Raw genomic sequence first — 17,268 nt, 5'->3', positions numbered from 1 at the left:
GTGTTTTAAGTGCATTATACAAATTTTCTAAAAAGCATTTTCACAGCGTTTTTTATATCTGTGTAGATTCAGCCTTGGAGACACCAATGGTCTGACTCGGAAGTCATGGATTCCCCCCATAAGAATCCTGGGAGCTGTACTTTTTAAAGGATGCTGAGAGCTTCCCTGGGAAGAAGGCTTGACTGTTAAATCACTCTGAAAATCGTAGCTCTCTCTGTAGAGTGGGGGGTATCCTAGCAACTCTCAGTACCCTTAACAAACTACAATTCCCACGATTCTTTAAGCCATGGCTGCTTAAAGTAGTATGATACTGCTTTAAATGTAGAATGCGGATGTGGCCATAGAAAGCAGAATGATGTGTGGATGGTCCAGGATAAATGCATCACTAATGTGCTATTATTACATAATGTGGCAGAATGCAGCCTACAGAAAATAACACTAGTCCGAAGGGGCCCTGGGACAAATTGAACTGGTAAGATTTGTCAATCCTTATAGAGAAAAAGTGAAAGAAAAATGAGAGGCAGATTCTATTTGCCTTCTAATTAAAATTGGTAACTTTTGTTTATGAAACTGTGTTACTTTTCTCTTCCTTCAGTATCTCAGAAGGGCTCCTTTACAATCAATAATATTTTCAAAGGCACCAATGCAGGTACCGTAAGTGTCTAGCAATATATTGATTAAACGTAAACACGATGGATTAAACAGCAGATGATTCAGTGGAAAAAGGAGACAATCAATTCATTAAATTAAATATTGTTTAATTGGCAGACAAGTACAGTACTGGAAGTCATGGGAAGAATCCCCTCTTTACTATGAACAGTTTTGCGAATATGAAGGCTAATTTTTTTATCACAATAGCAATTATGGGTTGTATCCAATATTAGTCCCACTTAAAGTAGAAGGTTTGAAATCAGCAAACATCACTAGCTAAGGAGTAAAGCTTTAAAGTTTATTTATTCATTGGATTTGTTCAGAAAAAGAAGAGCCATGCTGGATGAGGCCAGTGACCCATCTAGTACAACATCCTATTCTCCCAGTGGCCAACCAGGTGCCCATAATGGGAAGCCCACATCCAAGACCACAAGCAGACAACTCCTTTGCTAGAACAGCTTCACTGGCTACCCATCTGCTTCTGGGCACAATTCAAAGTGCTGGTAATGACCTATAAAGCTCTACATGGCTTAGGTCCAGCCTATCTGAAGGACCACATTGCCTCATATGAACCTGCCTGACATTGAGATCTTTTGGGGAGGCACTTCTCTTGGTCCCACCACCCCCACAGGCAGGCTTAGTGGGGATCTGGAACAGGGCCTTCTCAGTGGCTACTTCCAGACTTTGGAACTCTCTCTCTGGATAAGCTAGACTGGCTCTCTGCTTGCTATCCTTCTGCTGGCAGATAAAGACTTGTTTCTTTTTTTTCTTTTTTTCTTTTCAATTTTTTTTAATTGATTTTCCCATTTATAACAAAAATGACATACAAAACACACAACAAAGAAAAACACATTACAATACAATAAAACTAAACACAGGAAAAATTATTTCTTCAGCTATCTAATTCTCATAACATTGATATCTGAACAAAAAAATTCCTTCCAGTAGCACCTTAAAGACCAACTAAGTTAGTTCTTGGTATGAGCTTTTGTGTGCAAGCACACTTCTTCAGATGAGTGTATCTGAAGAAGTGTGCTTGCACACGAAAGCTCATACCAAGAACTAACTTAGTTGGTCTTTAAGGTGCTACTGGAAGGAATTTTTTTGTTTTGACTATGGCAGACCAACACGGCTACCTATCTGTAATTGATATCTGACTTCCTCGAAACTCCTCTAACTGAATTTCATTATATCACCTGTATATCAGTTCTCCAAATTCATATTTCTAATAATATTAACTCCTATCATTTACTAACCTCTTCTCCTTTATTAATATTCTAATCCTTGCTATTTACTAACACATGTTCTTATTCTACCCCTAAGCCTATTCGTTACTTCCAAGAATATTCTAATTATCTTATATCACAATACTTAGCCAAATAATCTTTAAATTTCTTCTAATCTTCTTGTATCTCTTCTTTCTGGTCGCGGATTCTTCCAGTCAGGTCAGCCAGCTCCAAAAAGTCCAACTTTTTCTTCGGCCATTCTTCTATTGTTGGTATCTCTTGCAATTTCCAGTTTTTGGCTAGCAGCAGTCTAGATGAAGACTTGTTTTAACAGGGTTTTGGGAAACAACTGCTTTTAATTAAAGGGCTGGTGCCGTGCTGTTTTTATTGTAATTATCTGTATGATTCTAATAGAGCTCATATAGATATAGATATAGATATAGATATAGATATGTTTTAATTCTCTTAATGCTTAATGGTTTCGAATGGGTCCCTCCCCCCTGTTTTAGGTTGTTCATATTTTATCTGTAAGGCACCTTGTGTCCCTGTCATGTGCAAAGGCAGGATATTAATAAATATGTAATCATCATCATCACCATCCCACTACCTGTCTGGCTATCTGCCTAACAGTGCAATCCCATGCTTGTCTACTAAATACTGCTGAGTTCAATGTCTCTGAGGTTGATGGATATAAACAGGATCACATTGCAATCTTTTGGGATCAGGGGAGTGGGGTTGGGAAAAAATATTATACTAGCTCCAATTGGCTAATGACCCTCTGATGACAAATGTCTGAGAGGCAAGATTGCAGAAGGAGGGGAACCGAGGCAGGTGATGATCTCACCGAAGAATGAGGAGTGGAATGTCAAAGATGACAGAATTAAGCAGGTCTTGTTTCCAGGGAAACGGCTCCCAAAAAGCATGGGAGGGAGGCAGGAGGATGTCGGGGGAAGAGGGAGATGGTGAGAAAGAGAAATTCAATTAGGCAAAAGCACAGAGTGCAGAATAAGATGGTAAAATGGAGGCATGGTCAGAGTGTGCTCTGGCTACTTTATGTCAGTAAGAACCAGAATCCAAGACCCACACCCTGCCCCAAGTAAAATAACCACTGGAGCCCCACACCATGTGTTATCAATGCTCGGCTGGGTGACTGGGCCCGGCCACCATTTATCTTTCCCAGAATGCCTGGATTACAGGCATTGTGGGAAAGTTTTATTTATTTTACTTTTTAAAGAAGGAATTTATCCCCTGGTGTGTGTGTGTGTGTGTGTGTGTGTGGTTTTTTTTTAAATCTCTCTATGAAAAAACCCCACTGAAAATACAAAATGCAAAATGTATGATCAAAACGTTGGAAACATTGGAACGTTCGCAAAGTGCAAAGCCTTCCTGAAAGAAAACCGTTTTAACCAGGCGCCTGAAAGCCAGTACGGCATAGTGATTAGAATGTGGTACTAGGACCCGAGGAAGACTATGGTTCAGATTCCCCCACTTGGCCATGAAGCTTTAACTGGGTGCAACTTTGCGGGCCTATCACTGCCTCAGCCTAACCTACCCCACAAGGTTATTGTGATTAATCGAAGAGGGAGAAATATATATGGCCTATATTTTATTTATTTTTTGCAGCCTGCACCTCTTTTTCTAGAAAAATAGCACTGAGTAAAACAATATTTGGAATGCATATATATATATATATAAATGTATTTGGATAATAATGCCATATATATACATATATACTTGGTGTGGGTGTGCGTATGCAATTAATGAATACATACATACATACATACATACATACATACATACATATAGTCAGAGCCTTCCCCACTGGTGAAATTAGGCTTGAACAATAAACTAACAGAGTGGCTCAGTCCAGCTGCCTGGTGCCTGTTCAGAGGGCTGTGTTGGATGCAGGGGGAGGCATAGGAAGGCCCTGCTAGGCCTCCGAGGCCCTCGCAACTGTGTGAGGATGCCAGGTGATAGCTTCAAATGGAACCATGATCCCAGTAAGCCACAACTCAGTACTGTGAGCATGAGCATAGCCAAGGGATTGCCGGGGGGACGGGACAGGGAGGGGCACCTGCCCCCCCATCAATAAAAATACATAAACGTACATAAATAAAAATACATAAACATACATAGCCAACTGAGGTACTGCACCCCCCTCCACAAAAAGCCTGCCCCATGCAAATAAAATAAAATAAAATAAAATAGAATAAAATACTGGCTATGCCCATAACCGTCAGGTTTGTGAGCCAGTGTGGTGTAGTGGTTGGAGGAGTGTTTGACTAGGACTTCGGAGAGCAGGGTTCAAATCCCACCTCAGCCATATGGGTCACTGGGTGACTTTGGACCCAGCGCTGCCTGTTCTGGGGATTAAATGAGGGGGAGAACTATGTGCACCTCCTTCAGCTCTTTGAAGAAAAAAAAAGTTGGGATATAAATGCAATCAATAAAAGCAAAATAAAGAGTATTGACGCTCACAGAAATCATTACCCTTAAGCCCAAAAATGTCGTGTGAGGCTGTGACCAATATGTTAGGACTTTGGCTGGGGCAAGATCTGAGTTCAAATTCCCTGCATATGCTGCCCTTGGGCTGAAAATGATTTCTAGTCACAGGGCAGGAGTGCCAGCTTGGCCCCGTGACCATGGGTGCCCGGGGCTGTGGGTGTCATGCAGTGTGCATGGTCCTGGCACTGAAATTTGTGGGTGCCTGGCCCCCTCATGGGGAATTTTGTGGGTGCTCGGACACCAAGGGCCCCAGGGAGTTGGTACCTATGTCACAGGATTAAAATATTGAACCCTGCAGTGTAGATTGCGAAACAAAAGAGACAGGAATAGCCTTGCAGCATCTTTGCCAGCAGATGGCGGACTATCCCTTGCAGAAGTCCATTGATGTTTGAGTTGTTTCTTTGCTGGCAGACCAATTAATGTATGCTACCACAAGCTCATCCACGCTAAAGAGCAACAACACTGCATGCACTTACGGACCCAGAATCGCTTGTCTACTTGCAAGTAGTATATGAGGGTTCATAGGAGCCAACCCCTAGGACCAGAGGAGTCTTCAACACCCCCCAAAATATTTGAGTGACCCAGGCCCCTCAAAGTTATTGGAAATTCCCATTCAAATTGTGTGTGTGTGTGTGTGTGTGTGTGTGTTTGTGTGTCAGGGTTTACCTGGACCCCTCCAATATTTTATTCAAATTGGCACCCCTGTTAAGGATTCAAATGCCCACTGAGTGACCTTGGCCCAGCCTCTCAGTGTAACCTACCTCACAGGGTTGGCGTGAGGTTGGCATGAACCATGTACACCACCTTGGGTTGGCGTGAACCACAGGGTTGGCGTGAACCATGTACGCCACCTTGCAGAAAAAGATGGGATATACGTGCAATAAAATAAATAAGGTGGGTGGGAATAGATACTGACACCCACATCAATGAAAGAATGATAAGAAGGTGGTGTGGTGGGGATTTGAGCTGCAGCCCACCCATACACTGGCCTAGTCTCATGTGGTGGTCTAAACCCCACCACCACCACGATAGCTGGCACCGGCTGAATCACGCTTGTCGCCATCCTCCCCGACTCTTGAAACCCCGAATGCTCTTTTATGAAAAAATAATAATATAGGCAGGCCTTCGCGTTACCAGAGCAACCCTCTCCACCGTTGCCACCACCGCTGCTCTGCCCTCTTCACTGCTGGCATGAAATTGATCAGGCAAGGCTGGTTCCAGGAGCTTCTGTTCACCTCCGCAGCATCCCCGGGGGCGCCTGAAAATGTTCGTGCTTCTGTGTGAATGGAGATCAAGCGGTTGGGGGCGGGCATTGCTTTATATGCCGTAGCCTTGCAGGGCGCTGGGGGGCCGTTAATTGGAAGGGCCCTGCTGGGTCTTCTGTTCCTGTTAAGAGCACATGTTGCAGGCCCGAGGACTGAGCCTACAGTGGAAATATCCCATGCAGAGGACCTGGACAAAAAAACGTGTTCCACCTGTGGTGTAGTTGTTAAGGTAATGGTTCCTAAACCTTTTCGTGCTACCACTTTCTTGGTTCCATAAACTCGTCCCCAGTGCCCCTTACCCTACCCCATAAAAAGTATTAATCAGAATACTGGTTTGCATGAACATAGGAAGCTGCCTTATACTGAGTCAGACTTTGGTCCATCTTGTTCAATGTTGTCTACACTGACTGGCAGCAGCTCTCTAGGCATTCTCCCAGCTCTATACAAATTTAACAAAGAATAATAATAATAACAGACAGGAGTGCCTGGCGTGCTCTGGTCCATGGGGTCACGAAGAGTCGGACACGACTAAACGACTAAACAATAACAATAATAATACCTGGAGACACCACTAGGGATTGAACCTGAGACCTTCTGTATGCAAAGCAGATGCTGTACACCCCTTCCTCTAAAGATAAAGTAAGATTCTTGTGAGTCCTTACAGTTCTGCATTAAAGGCCGAATTAAATAAGAAGCTGACATCTACTGAGTCTTTGGTATTGTTTACACTGACTGGAAGCAGGTTCTCTGGGTTTGGGGCAGGGAACCTCTCCCAGACCTATATGGAGATGCTTCTGCATGCAAGACAGATGCTCTGTCACTGATCTATGGCCCTTCTAAGGAAGATAATAACAAAATAAAATTTGAAACAGTAACAATTAATTTATTCACAACCTGATTACAATTATTTAGTTTAATTTCAAAACTGATGAACTTGATTCTTTTCCTTTAGACTGTTAAAACATTATATATATATATGCCTTGTGCCCATCTATATTTTGAAAAACAACAAAAACAAAATAAAATTTCTGTATCTGCCTACATTGGTGCATCTTTAAAAAAAATCCAGTCAGGCACTCTGCACATGTTGAGAATAAATTTAGACCTCAGATTATTAAAAAAAAAAACCACCCTCCTTTGTTGGGTGGCTGTTCTGTCCATGCTCAGAATCCTTTAGATCCCTACAAAACAACCCCTTTAATTTTCTCCCTGTAGACCTGTCTGCAGCCAGTCTGGGTGCAGCCAACCACCAAGTCAACAGGAGATGCCTCCTTATTAGGCAACCTTTATCTAGGTTATATAGATTCGCCTTCGAGGAGGGGAAAGCACTCTGCACGCGCTCAGGGGCCTCCCACCCAACGATGCCTTGCGGTTTACTGTGTTTTGGAAACGCGAGGTGGCGTTTGCTAGCTTGGAAAAAATATGTGGGAGACGGGGAGCAGAGTAAAAGCGAAGAGGCGATCTTTTAAAAGCCTGCTGGCGGCTGTTTGAGTCATTTCAGTCCCCCCCCTCCCCTTCGCACGCTCACTACCCCCGCCCTTTGCAAATTGTTGCAAGCTGCGCGCAACGTTCAGAGCGCTGTCTCTCTCTGTCTCTGTCTCCAGACTCCCCAAAAGCAGATCCATTTTTTCCCTTCCTCTTCCTGCTTTCTCTTCACCCATGGACCTCTTTTTTGCAGGAGAGCGACCAGGAGGGAAGCAGCGAGGCGCTCCTCTCCCCAAGCAGCGCGGGGAGACAACAATAGGAAATTGAAGAGGCCGGGGGAGGCGGAGGGAAGCGAAATTGACTAGCAACGAGACTATGCTAGTGGCGAAGAGAAAAATAATAATTCCTCCTTTGCTGGACGCAAAAAGCGGCTGCTGTGTATAGGAGAGTTTTATGGAGCCGCCGGCTGGGAATCGCCCTAGTTCCGCCCGGAGAAGGAGATCAGGAAGACGGGATTATTATGGGCTTGCCAAGAAGACGCTGAGCTACTCCCGGGTGGTGTTGGCAGGGGTTGGAGCATCGCCAGGCTCGCTGGAGACCTGCTGCCGCGGCCGCCTTTCTTAACTGGGCAAAGCCAGGCAGCAAGGACTCTTGACAAGGCGTAAAAGAGGGAGAGCCCTTTCCTGAGCTGGATTTATAACCGCATGGCAAGCGACCAGTGAGTGACCCAGCGATCAGGGCGAGCGACCCTGAGTGGATTCCTCACCTGCGCCTTTTCTCCTCAAACAGCCTTTGGGAACGATGAGCGGGAGATGATGATGTTGGATAGCCAGGTAAAGGACGCGCGCTTTTGCAAAGGCTAGAAAATAATAATCGTGATGGTAGAGGTGGAAGGGGCCCCAAAGGGGGCATCTAGTCCAACCCCCTGGTAATGCTTTGCAGCGCAAGCGAAAGAGCAGCCACCCCCCACAAATGGGGGGGAATAATAGGCAGGTCTTCGCCCCCGAGAGTTTGCGATCTGGGGTTTGCCAGCAGGTGGAAAACGGACAGGTGGCTTATTTAGTCAGAACTGCTTCTTGTTGTTGTTGGAAGGAAACTGCCTTATATAGCTTAGTACTGTCTACACTGACTGGCAGCAGATCTCCAGGGGGTCTGTACCTGGAGGGGCTGGGGATTGAGCTCTACCTCTCTGCTATGACTTTCCCCCCTAAAAATGAATTAAGAAACTATTAAGAATGGCTCAGAATTAAAGGCTGAGTTAAATAGGCATATATCGAGGTGTCTTATACTAAATCAGCACAATCTATGCTGCCTGACACTAGCTCTGATTTCAGGCAGCAGTTATTGCCCAGCCTTACCTAGAGACAACAGGGATTGAACCCAGAGCCTTCTGCATGCAGACCAAGTGCTCTACCACTAAGCTTTGGCATTCCCCTCTAAAAAAGGAAGTAAGATTCCAGTCCTCATGATTCTGAATTTAAAGAAGGGCTGGGGAGCTGACTTCTGCTGAAGTCAGTCCATTGGCCCCTCTTGCTAAGTACTGCGTACACTGACTGGCAGCTGCTCTCCAGGGTTTCAGACAGGGACTCTCCTCCAGCCCTACCTGTAGATGCCACTGGGGATTGAACCTGGGCCCCTCTGCCACTGAACTACAGCCCTTCCACAGCTTATGCTGTGTGTGGCATCTAACAACATAACATAAATGAAAATGCTTTGGTCTCTGCCCCACAGTGCTTCAGTCTACAGTCGGCCAGGATATACAGAAGCCGATTGAATCCTTTTATGAGGAAGACCTTATCAGTCACCTCCCTGCCTTATGTTTGAGCTTCTTGGAAAGGGAGGAGCTAAGGTGGACCTTTGGCCTAATCCAGCACAAAAGCCCTTGTATTCTTACAGTATGATTAGAGAAGAGAAAGACAGGCTGACTGGTGGCTATATGAGCTATGACAACAAAATAGAACGTCCATTTTCAGGAGCAGTTTGCCTTTCAGTACAAACCAAGGGTTAGGTGATCATGAAAGGCTATTCCTCCAAGTCCTTGGTCTTGAGCTCTGTGATGCTTCTGACTGGCTGGTCTCAGAGGGTTCCTCCCCCCCCCTCTAATCCAGGAAGGCAATTCTCGAGTTGACTGTGGGTTGGGGGGGGGAGTGGAGACCAGATGAAACTAAAAAAAGATGTACATGAGCAAATGCAATTTCAGGACATTCTGGAAATGAATATATATACACAAGGGCTTCCACTCTGGAAGTGGTGAAGATCACATGAATTAGAAGGGGAGGCTATCTCTGAGCATGTGTCGAGTGCTTCCCACTAACACAGCCTTTGCCAACCCTCCAGAAGTTTAGAACTGGAATTCTAAGCAGCCCTAGCCAGCACGCTGGTAGTTGTAATGCAAAACTTCTAGAGGGTGCCTGGTTGGCAAAGAAGGTGGCATCCCTTCCCCCCAAGTGTTCTTAGGATTTAAAGCACATTACTTCCCCTCAATAATCCTGGGAACTGTAGTTCTTTAAGGCTGCTGGGAATTGTACCACTGTGAGGGGGTAAAAGCTACAGTTCCCAGGATTCTTGGTGTGTGTGTGTGTGTGTGTGTCATGTGTTTTTAAACATATTATGTTTGTTGCAACCTGCTTTTCAACAGGCCACACCAGTGGTTGAGTAGCTTCCTTGCATGTAGATTAAATCCTTGGCATCTCCAGGTAAGGCTGTGAGAGATCCCTACCTGAATCCCTGAGTCAGTGTAGATAGTACTGAGCTAGATGGACCTGTGGTCTGTCTCAGTAGAAGGCATATTCTTCTGTTCCTAGGCACCAGCTCCAGGACTTGTGGATTAATAATGCTGATGATATAATTATAGAATGCCTCTGAGCATGTGCCGTAGGCCTTCCCACACCAGATGTACTCATCTAAATTTGGGACTGGGCTTCCAGCCAGCTCTGAAGCCCTGGCACTTCTAGCTCTCCCCCACCCCTTCCAGATAGCCCACAAAAAACATTTTGCGTAATGGGGTTGTTGATGCTTTTGTGGGTTTGCCAAATTATCACCTTCACCTCTGCCGAGAGGACGTGCTCATAGCTGTATTACGCCATCCCTGCTTTGCTAGGGGGTGAGGGAATTCAGCCTCAAGGATTTCATTTAATTCCCACCATGAGAGGGAACCAGGAGTTGCCTAGAAAGAAGAAGGTTACTTTCAGGAAACCTGTCTAACATGGTTTGAGATCCCTGTCATCCCTTCTCATGAATCCTTGCAGTGTTTGGAGGATGCTGGGGAAGTCACTTTTGTGGAGTGGGAAATTTGTGTCCCACCATGATCCTCAGCGACATAGGAAAAGAATATTCAATAATTTGGCCAGTTCAGGAGTATCCCAGAGCCTGAGATTTGAAACCATCAGGGGCGGCCCTGATGATGTCATGGGGGGAGGCCTCCTAGTGATGTCACAGGGGTGGGCTTTGGAGATGGAGGTTAATTGGGAGAGGAGAGCAGAGGAGAGGCACCCCAGTGTGTCCCTTCTATAATTTGCAGTCAGCTCCTGCTGGGCTGAAGCTTGCAAGTTGTATGCACTGTCGTCATCATTTTTATTGTCATTATTACTATTATTAAAGGCCACCTCGCATACCTGGAGATTCATGCCAATCAGTTGCTGCCTGGAGAGGGCCAGGCAAACCGGGAGACTTTGCGTCAGACCTGGAGGTCTGACAACCCTAGTATGAAAGGATATTAACTTGTCTCTTACAGTTGGTCTGAGCAACCAGTGTTTCAGGAGCAGTAATGGTTTGTGCCTATTTGGCCTGGTGGGGCAGAAGGCAGCGAGCCCAAGAAGTAGATGGGGCCAGTAATGAGTGGAGACAGGGCCAATGGCAAGTGGAAGCAGAGCCAACTAATTATGGTTTTGTTCCTATCCTCCTCACTAATGAGTTCTGCAAGAGCAACTAAGGAGGAGGAGGAGGAAGCTGGCAGTCTGTGCCACTTGCTGGACTGGTTGTAAGAAAGCAAGCCCATGCCAGGAGGGCGGTCAGTCGGGTACACTTGCCCTGGATCTTAGAGGACTAAGCTGGCTGGTGCCCCCACCAGGGACCGGCCAATTTTTTGCTTGAGTTTATAACTTTATTCTAACAAGACTCCCACCTTGGGCCTCAGACAAGCTCTGCACAAGGCTGAGAGAGGATGTTTGGCTGAAGGCAGACTGAAGTTCATAGGGCAGTGCCCATTTCTTCCTAATGGACCAGCCTCCACTGTTTGGCACAGCACTGGTACTGGAAATTCTCTCCCTCTTGCATATCTGTGTTACTCAATGCTCGCTCTGCACAAGCTCAGGTGCCCCTTCTGTTCAATTCCAGGACAGTGTCATAGCTGGAGGACAAGCCTCTTTGGGATATTTTACTCTCGTTTTAAGCCTTACGTGACTTAAGTAGCCAAAGGACCCAACACATTTTCCCAGCTGGCTGCTGGAAAACCCCCAATCAGAGCATGAAAGCAATATTCCAACTCAGATATCTGTCCCCCCCAATGGTGCCATCAGGGAAGGATTGTGGGGTCCAGGGTCCAGAACTCCACCTGGCAAGGGAGATTCCACTTGGCGAAGGGCTGGTTTTTTCATATTTTGAAGCACAGAATTTTTACCATCTAAATAGCACCCCCTTCCATAATACCATTAAGTCCAGAACTGAAGACAACAAGAAGACGGCCACCAACTTGGATAGCTTTAAAATAGGATTAGACAAATTTGCGGAGGATAAGGCTAGCAATGGTGACTAAGCCCAGTTGCTATGTTCTACCTCCTCTTTTGAAGGCCGTAATACTTTGAATTGCCAGTTTCTGCAAACTGCAGGAGGTGAAGAGTTGCTGTTCTGCATGTGGCCTTCCTTTTGGGGCGTCTGGTTGGCCACTGTGAGAACGTGATGCTGGACTAGATGGGCCACTGGCCTTATCCTTCTTATGTCCAAACTATCCCACAGGTGCCCAGTATTTGGTATGTTAGAGAGATACTGCAGCTGTACCTGGAGGTTCCATTTAGCTATCGATTCTATTTCAGGAGAAAGGGGGTGCCATACTTGCTTTGATTTAAAGCCATACTGTGGAAATGAATTGGAAATGTTATATATATCCCCCCCTTCCTTTTACCTTCCTTTATGGGTATCTCCTCTGTCTAAGAGGAGTATATTTAAAATAACCTTGGCAGGCTTATCAAGAAATATATCTCTTTCACATCCTGCCTCTTATGAAAACATCTGGCAGTGGGCATGAGAGTCTGCTTTCCTTTGCTCTGGTGTTTGGTCTAAGGAGGTGTTTGTTACAAAACCTTCACTTTATAGAAATACCAGAGTCTAGCCACAAGTTATCAACAGCCCTTATTCTGAAGGAATGCGCCTGTCCTACTTGCCTTCGATGCAGATATGGTTGTCACAGGTGGGTCCAGACATTTAACTGTTGAACTGCTTCTGTGCTGCAGAAACAGATGGTGTTCTGATTTATATGATCTGCTGTTGTACAGTAATGCGGTTGTGTAGGTGGTTGTATGTGTGAAGAATCAGTTTCATTCTTTGTGTTTAAGTCTTGTGGTTTGACTACAAGTAATGAGATCTAAATGCACTTGATTTTATGGAAGTGTGGAGTGTTCAAGAAGGCTGGGGTTATGTCAGGTTTAAGGGACTGTGTGTAATGCAGAAGTGGAAGAAAGTCTTGATAGCCAACACAGACACACAAGTCTCAGAATGTGGTACAGTATTAGCATTCAGAGAACCTCAGCTTTCACTTGCAGGGAATCAAGTTTCTAGTTCTCATTTTATTTAGGATTCTGCCTTCTACTGGTGCACGTAGCTCAGTATTTTCTACAATGACTCCATGTTTTTCGTACCTGGAGATGCCCTTGGGGGTTTAACCTCGGACCCTCTGCATGCACAGCACTTCCCCAAATTAATTTATCTGTCAATTATAGTTCCCAACCCCCCTCCCTTTCTCAGCTTTCTCTTTTAGGTCTGTAAAAATGGTCCTAGAATATTTTAAAGTAATCAGATATCCATTTATGTCCATGTTTTTTGAAAAATAGCTTTAATAGCTGTTAAAAACAGCCATATTCTACCTTTCCTCCAAGGAGTTCATGGCATACAGGCTTCTCTCTTTATCCCTGCACAACAACCCTATAAGGTAGGTTAGGCCTGGAGAGAGTGACTGGCTTAAGGCCGTCCAGTGAGCTGCGTGGATGAGAAGGGATTTGAACCCCACTCTTCCAGGTCCTTCACCTCCGCTAAGAAATGCTTGTGCTGGTAGTAGTAGTAGTAGTAGTAGTAATAATAATAATAATAATAATAATAATAATAATTTATACCCCACCCATCCGGCTGGGTTTTCTCAGCCACTCTGGGCTGCTCCCAACAGATTAAAAACAGAATAAAACATCAAACATTAAAAAGTTCCCTAAACAGGGCTGCCTTCAGATGTCTTCTAAAAGTTAAATAGTTGTTTATTTCCTTGACATCTGATGGAAGGGCACACAGGGTGGGCGCCACTACCGAGAAGGCCCTCTTCCTAGTTCCCTGTAACCTCACATCTCACAGTGAGGGAACCACCAGAAGGCCCTTGGCACTGGACCTCAGTGTCCAACCTGAACGATGCGGGTGGAGATGCTCCTTCAGGTATACTGGGCCAAGGCTGTTTAGGGCTTTAAAGGTCAGCACCAACACTTTGAATTGTGCTCAGAAACGTACTGCGAGCCAATGTAGGTCTTTCAGGACCAGTGTTATATGGTCTCGGCGGCCACTCCCAGTCACCAGTCTAGCTGCTGCATTCTGGATTAGTTGTACAGTGGTACCTCAGGTTAAGTACTTAATTCATTCCTGAGCTCCGTTCTTAACCTGAAACTGTTCTTAACCTGAAGCACCACTTTAGCTAATGGGGCCTCCTGCTGTTGCCGCACCGCTGGAGCACGATTTCTGTTCTCATCCTGAAGCATGATCTGGTTTCACCTCAGATCGTGTAAATCTTTCACCTTTTACGGAAGCAAAGTTCTTAACCTGAGGTAATATTTCTGGGTTAGCGGAGTCTGTAACCTTAAGTGTATGTAACCCGAGGTACCATTGTAGTTTCCGGGTCACCTTCAAAGGTAGCTAGGGCTATGTCTGCTTAATTTTTTATTACGCATACAAGCCTTAAATAAAGAAAATCATCCACTTTGACCTTTTGCCAGCTCTGATCAGCACCACCCTCCCTGATCCAGGATTACGTCCCAATCAGCAATGAAATACGAGTTTTATTAAATGATTTTTTCTCCTTAGGGCAGGCTGCACCTGCCAAAATCCAGTCATGCAACAAGTGTGCAAAAGAGACCTTCCTCTCTGGCCATGCACAGTATGTATGTGTGCACTTTGTGTTGAATGCTTTGGACAATCCGTTCCTTTGAGAGAAAGAGCTGGAGATTCTCTTGGAACAACTCCCAGGAATTATTCAGAGCCAGGAGTGGATAACTTTTGTAGGTTTATGGATGTTCCTGGACTCTAGCTCCCATCAGCCCCAGCCAGCATGGTCAACAGCCAGGAATGATGGGAGTTGGAGTCTAAAGATCACTAGAAGAACACAAGTTTCCCAGCCCTGATCTGCGAAACAGCCTACAAGAGATGGAGGAATGCCTCTTATTTAAAAGAGGCATTCCCTCATAGGAGAAAGAGGGGGCAATGCCTCTCCTTATATTAGAGCTGGGGAATCTGTGCCCCTCTATATAGTGTGGGACTCCAACTCCCATCAGTCCCCATCAGCATGGCCAACAGTCAGGGGACAATAGGAGTTGTAGTCCAGCAACAACATCTGGAGGCCTCCTCTAAGTCAGCGGTCTTCCACTATAGATCTCCAGCTGTTGTTGATCTGAAACCCACATCACCCCTGGCTGTTGGCTAAGCTGGGTCTGGATGATGAGATTTGTAATTCAACAACAGAGGGGGGAGAACACTGCTCCATGCAGAGGTCCTTGCTGCATTTCTGCCAGCCAGAAGGGGGAGCCTTCTGCTTTGTTTATATTAGGTTGTCCCTCCCTTCTCTTCTCACCAGGTTAAAGCAGTGAAGAGTCTTACGCCACTTCAGTAACTAACACATTGACTGTGTGGTGTAAGCTGTTTTGTGTTACAGTGATTTTGTATTCTTGTGTTCCCTCTCAAAACACTTCAGAATTCCAGGCAAGACTAGGCCTCTCACAGCTTACAGCTGAAGCCAAAGCAGAATTTCCCACCTAGACATTTTCAATTTGGCAAAATGTCACTGTTCTGATTTTGACCTGGGCTGGCCTTGGTTGGTTTATGTTGCCTAATTCTCCTCTCAAGCAAGGCTTCACACCCTGTGTTTCCACAAGAGTGGGGACGAGTTATTAAGGGAGGGGGGGAGAAATCGAATTCAGTGCAACCTGATTTGTGCTTTCTGAATTGTCACGAGAACCAAAACTCAGCCATCTTTAGAAATTCACACATATATGAATTTTACAATGCCGGTCTCCAACCAAAGAGTGTTTACAAAAATGCATATATTGGGGAGAAGTGACCATAAAAATGAATCTTTTAATGAAAATTGCATACGAATGTGCATTCTGTATGGGGAAATGGCTGCAAAAAAGTGTTATTGAATCAAAGCTACATACAAACATAGGTGTCTGTGTGTGTGTTAGGAGAAATTTGCACTAAAATGCTAATAAATTTCATGAGGATTTGGCCCTTTAAGCACCATGTTGCCTACCTCTAGTTGAGTGTTATAACTTCTGCTTGGTGTGCAGAACATTCCCTGTTCAACTTCCAGCATCTCCAGATCAGGTGGGCTCCTGCCTGAATGCCTGTCTGCTGGCAGTCTGTGTAGATGACACTGAACTAGATGGACCAATACGCTGACTCCGCAGAAGACAAGTTTCAGTGGGACTATTTAAATCAGCCTTCACTGTATAGTTGTTGTAAACTGCTCTGGGTTTGTTTTTTTTAATGAATAGTGGGATATAAATATTTCAGAATCATGAGGACTGGAATCTTGGATTTTAGCTGTTTTACCTTTGGATCAGAGGTTCAGTGCCCAGGGAGGAGAGACTCCTTCCTGAAACCCTGGGGAGCTGCTGCCAGTTAGTGTAGACATGAAGGGACAGGCTACCCAAGCCTGAACTTAGTAGAGCTACCTAAATCAGGCCCCAATAACTCCCAAATTCCTTCTCCAATGATCCATTTTAGCTAATGGATCATAGACTATATTGAGCTAGGTTGACCAATGTTCTGATAAAGCATATTCCTGTGTGGTCATGACTTTAGTCCTGTTGATTTAAATGAGAACTCAGTGCAACTGATTTTGCCTGCAATAATAAAGCAGGGATAGGCAACGTGGTGCTCTCTAGATGTTATTGGGACTACAACTCCCATCAGCCTCAGCAAGCACCATCAGTTGTTAGTGATGATGGAAGTAGTAGCCAAACAACATCTGGAGGGCACCACGTTGGCCATCCCTGCAGTAAAGCAACTCCACACGTGACATCATGTGCAATCAAACGTCTTCACTGAGCTTTTGTTTTCTCTATTGAATCTTCTCCACATCCATTTTCTTTTGTCCTTCCTGCCTCGTGCACCGTTTGGCCAGCGGTCAAAGAAAATGTTTGTGCATGTGGGCTTGACGTCAAGGGTGACGGGCTGCATCCAGGATGAATTTCTTTTTTCCAAAGGTTGCCGGGGGTGGGGGGGGGGGTAAAAACACTTAACTGCAAAATAATACCAGCACCCTCTCTGCTGGATAATTTGATAAATGGGTTGACCTTCTAGACAGGACTGAGCTCACGAAAATGGACAATACTTTTTTCTTTTTAAGTTTCTTGTGATTTGTGCCTAGGAGGAGCTGGTTATCTTTCTGCCTGCATCTCAAGTCCCTCTTGGAACTGGGCCTCACCTGTTCCGCAGGATGTCTGGGGCTTATTTTCATTCTCTCAGTGGGAATGTCTGGACATCTTCATCTCAATTCTGTCAGTGCTGGAGACAGGAAATGGACATGATGAAGGCTGCCGTCTGACACCAAAGCACCAAACTGTGCTGCCAGGCCTCATGAATTTGTTGAAGGATTAAATGGCAACGCTAAGCTGTGGTTTATTAAACCCCAAAGCAAACTTAATTCATGTTCTGTTCATGTGGCAGTTATGGGAGCTACTCTCAGGCATAGTTCAGATATTCTGGGGCCACATTCACGCCACATGTTTATG

General features: G+C 45.1%; 1 protein-coding gene and 1 long non-coding RNA gene across 3 annotated transcripts in view; one reads left to right on the top strand and one right to left on the bottom strand.

The window, feature by feature from the left end:
* LOC310698477 overlaps positions 1-17,268 on the bottom strand; it is a 51,649-nt gene that overhangs the window by 28,086 nt on the left and 6,295 nt on the right. The gene's annotated exons all lie outside the window — the stretch shown is intronic.
* The window catches only part of RALGDS (ral guanine nucleotide dissociation stimulator), a 92,615-nt gene continuing 82,534 nt past the window's right edge, over positions 7,188-17,268 (top strand). For both annotated transcript variants that reach the window (XM_083485541.1, XM_083485539.1), the window contains exon 1: positions 7,188-7,905. In XM_083485541.1, the coding sequence (XP_083341667.1) occupies positions 7,885-7,905 (21 nt within the window). In that variant the 5' untranslated portion in view covers positions 7,188-7,884. The remainder of the gene's footprint in view (positions 7,906-17,268) is intronic.

Source organism: Podarcis liolepis (assembly GCF_965112155.1).
Source record: "Podarcis liolepis genome assembly, chromosome: Z".
Classification (NCBI taxonomy): Eukaryota; Metazoa; Chordata; class Lepidosauria; order Squamata; family Lacertidae; genus Podarcis; species Podarcis liolepis.
This window is presented reverse-complemented; position numbering and strand designations above follow the sequence as displayed.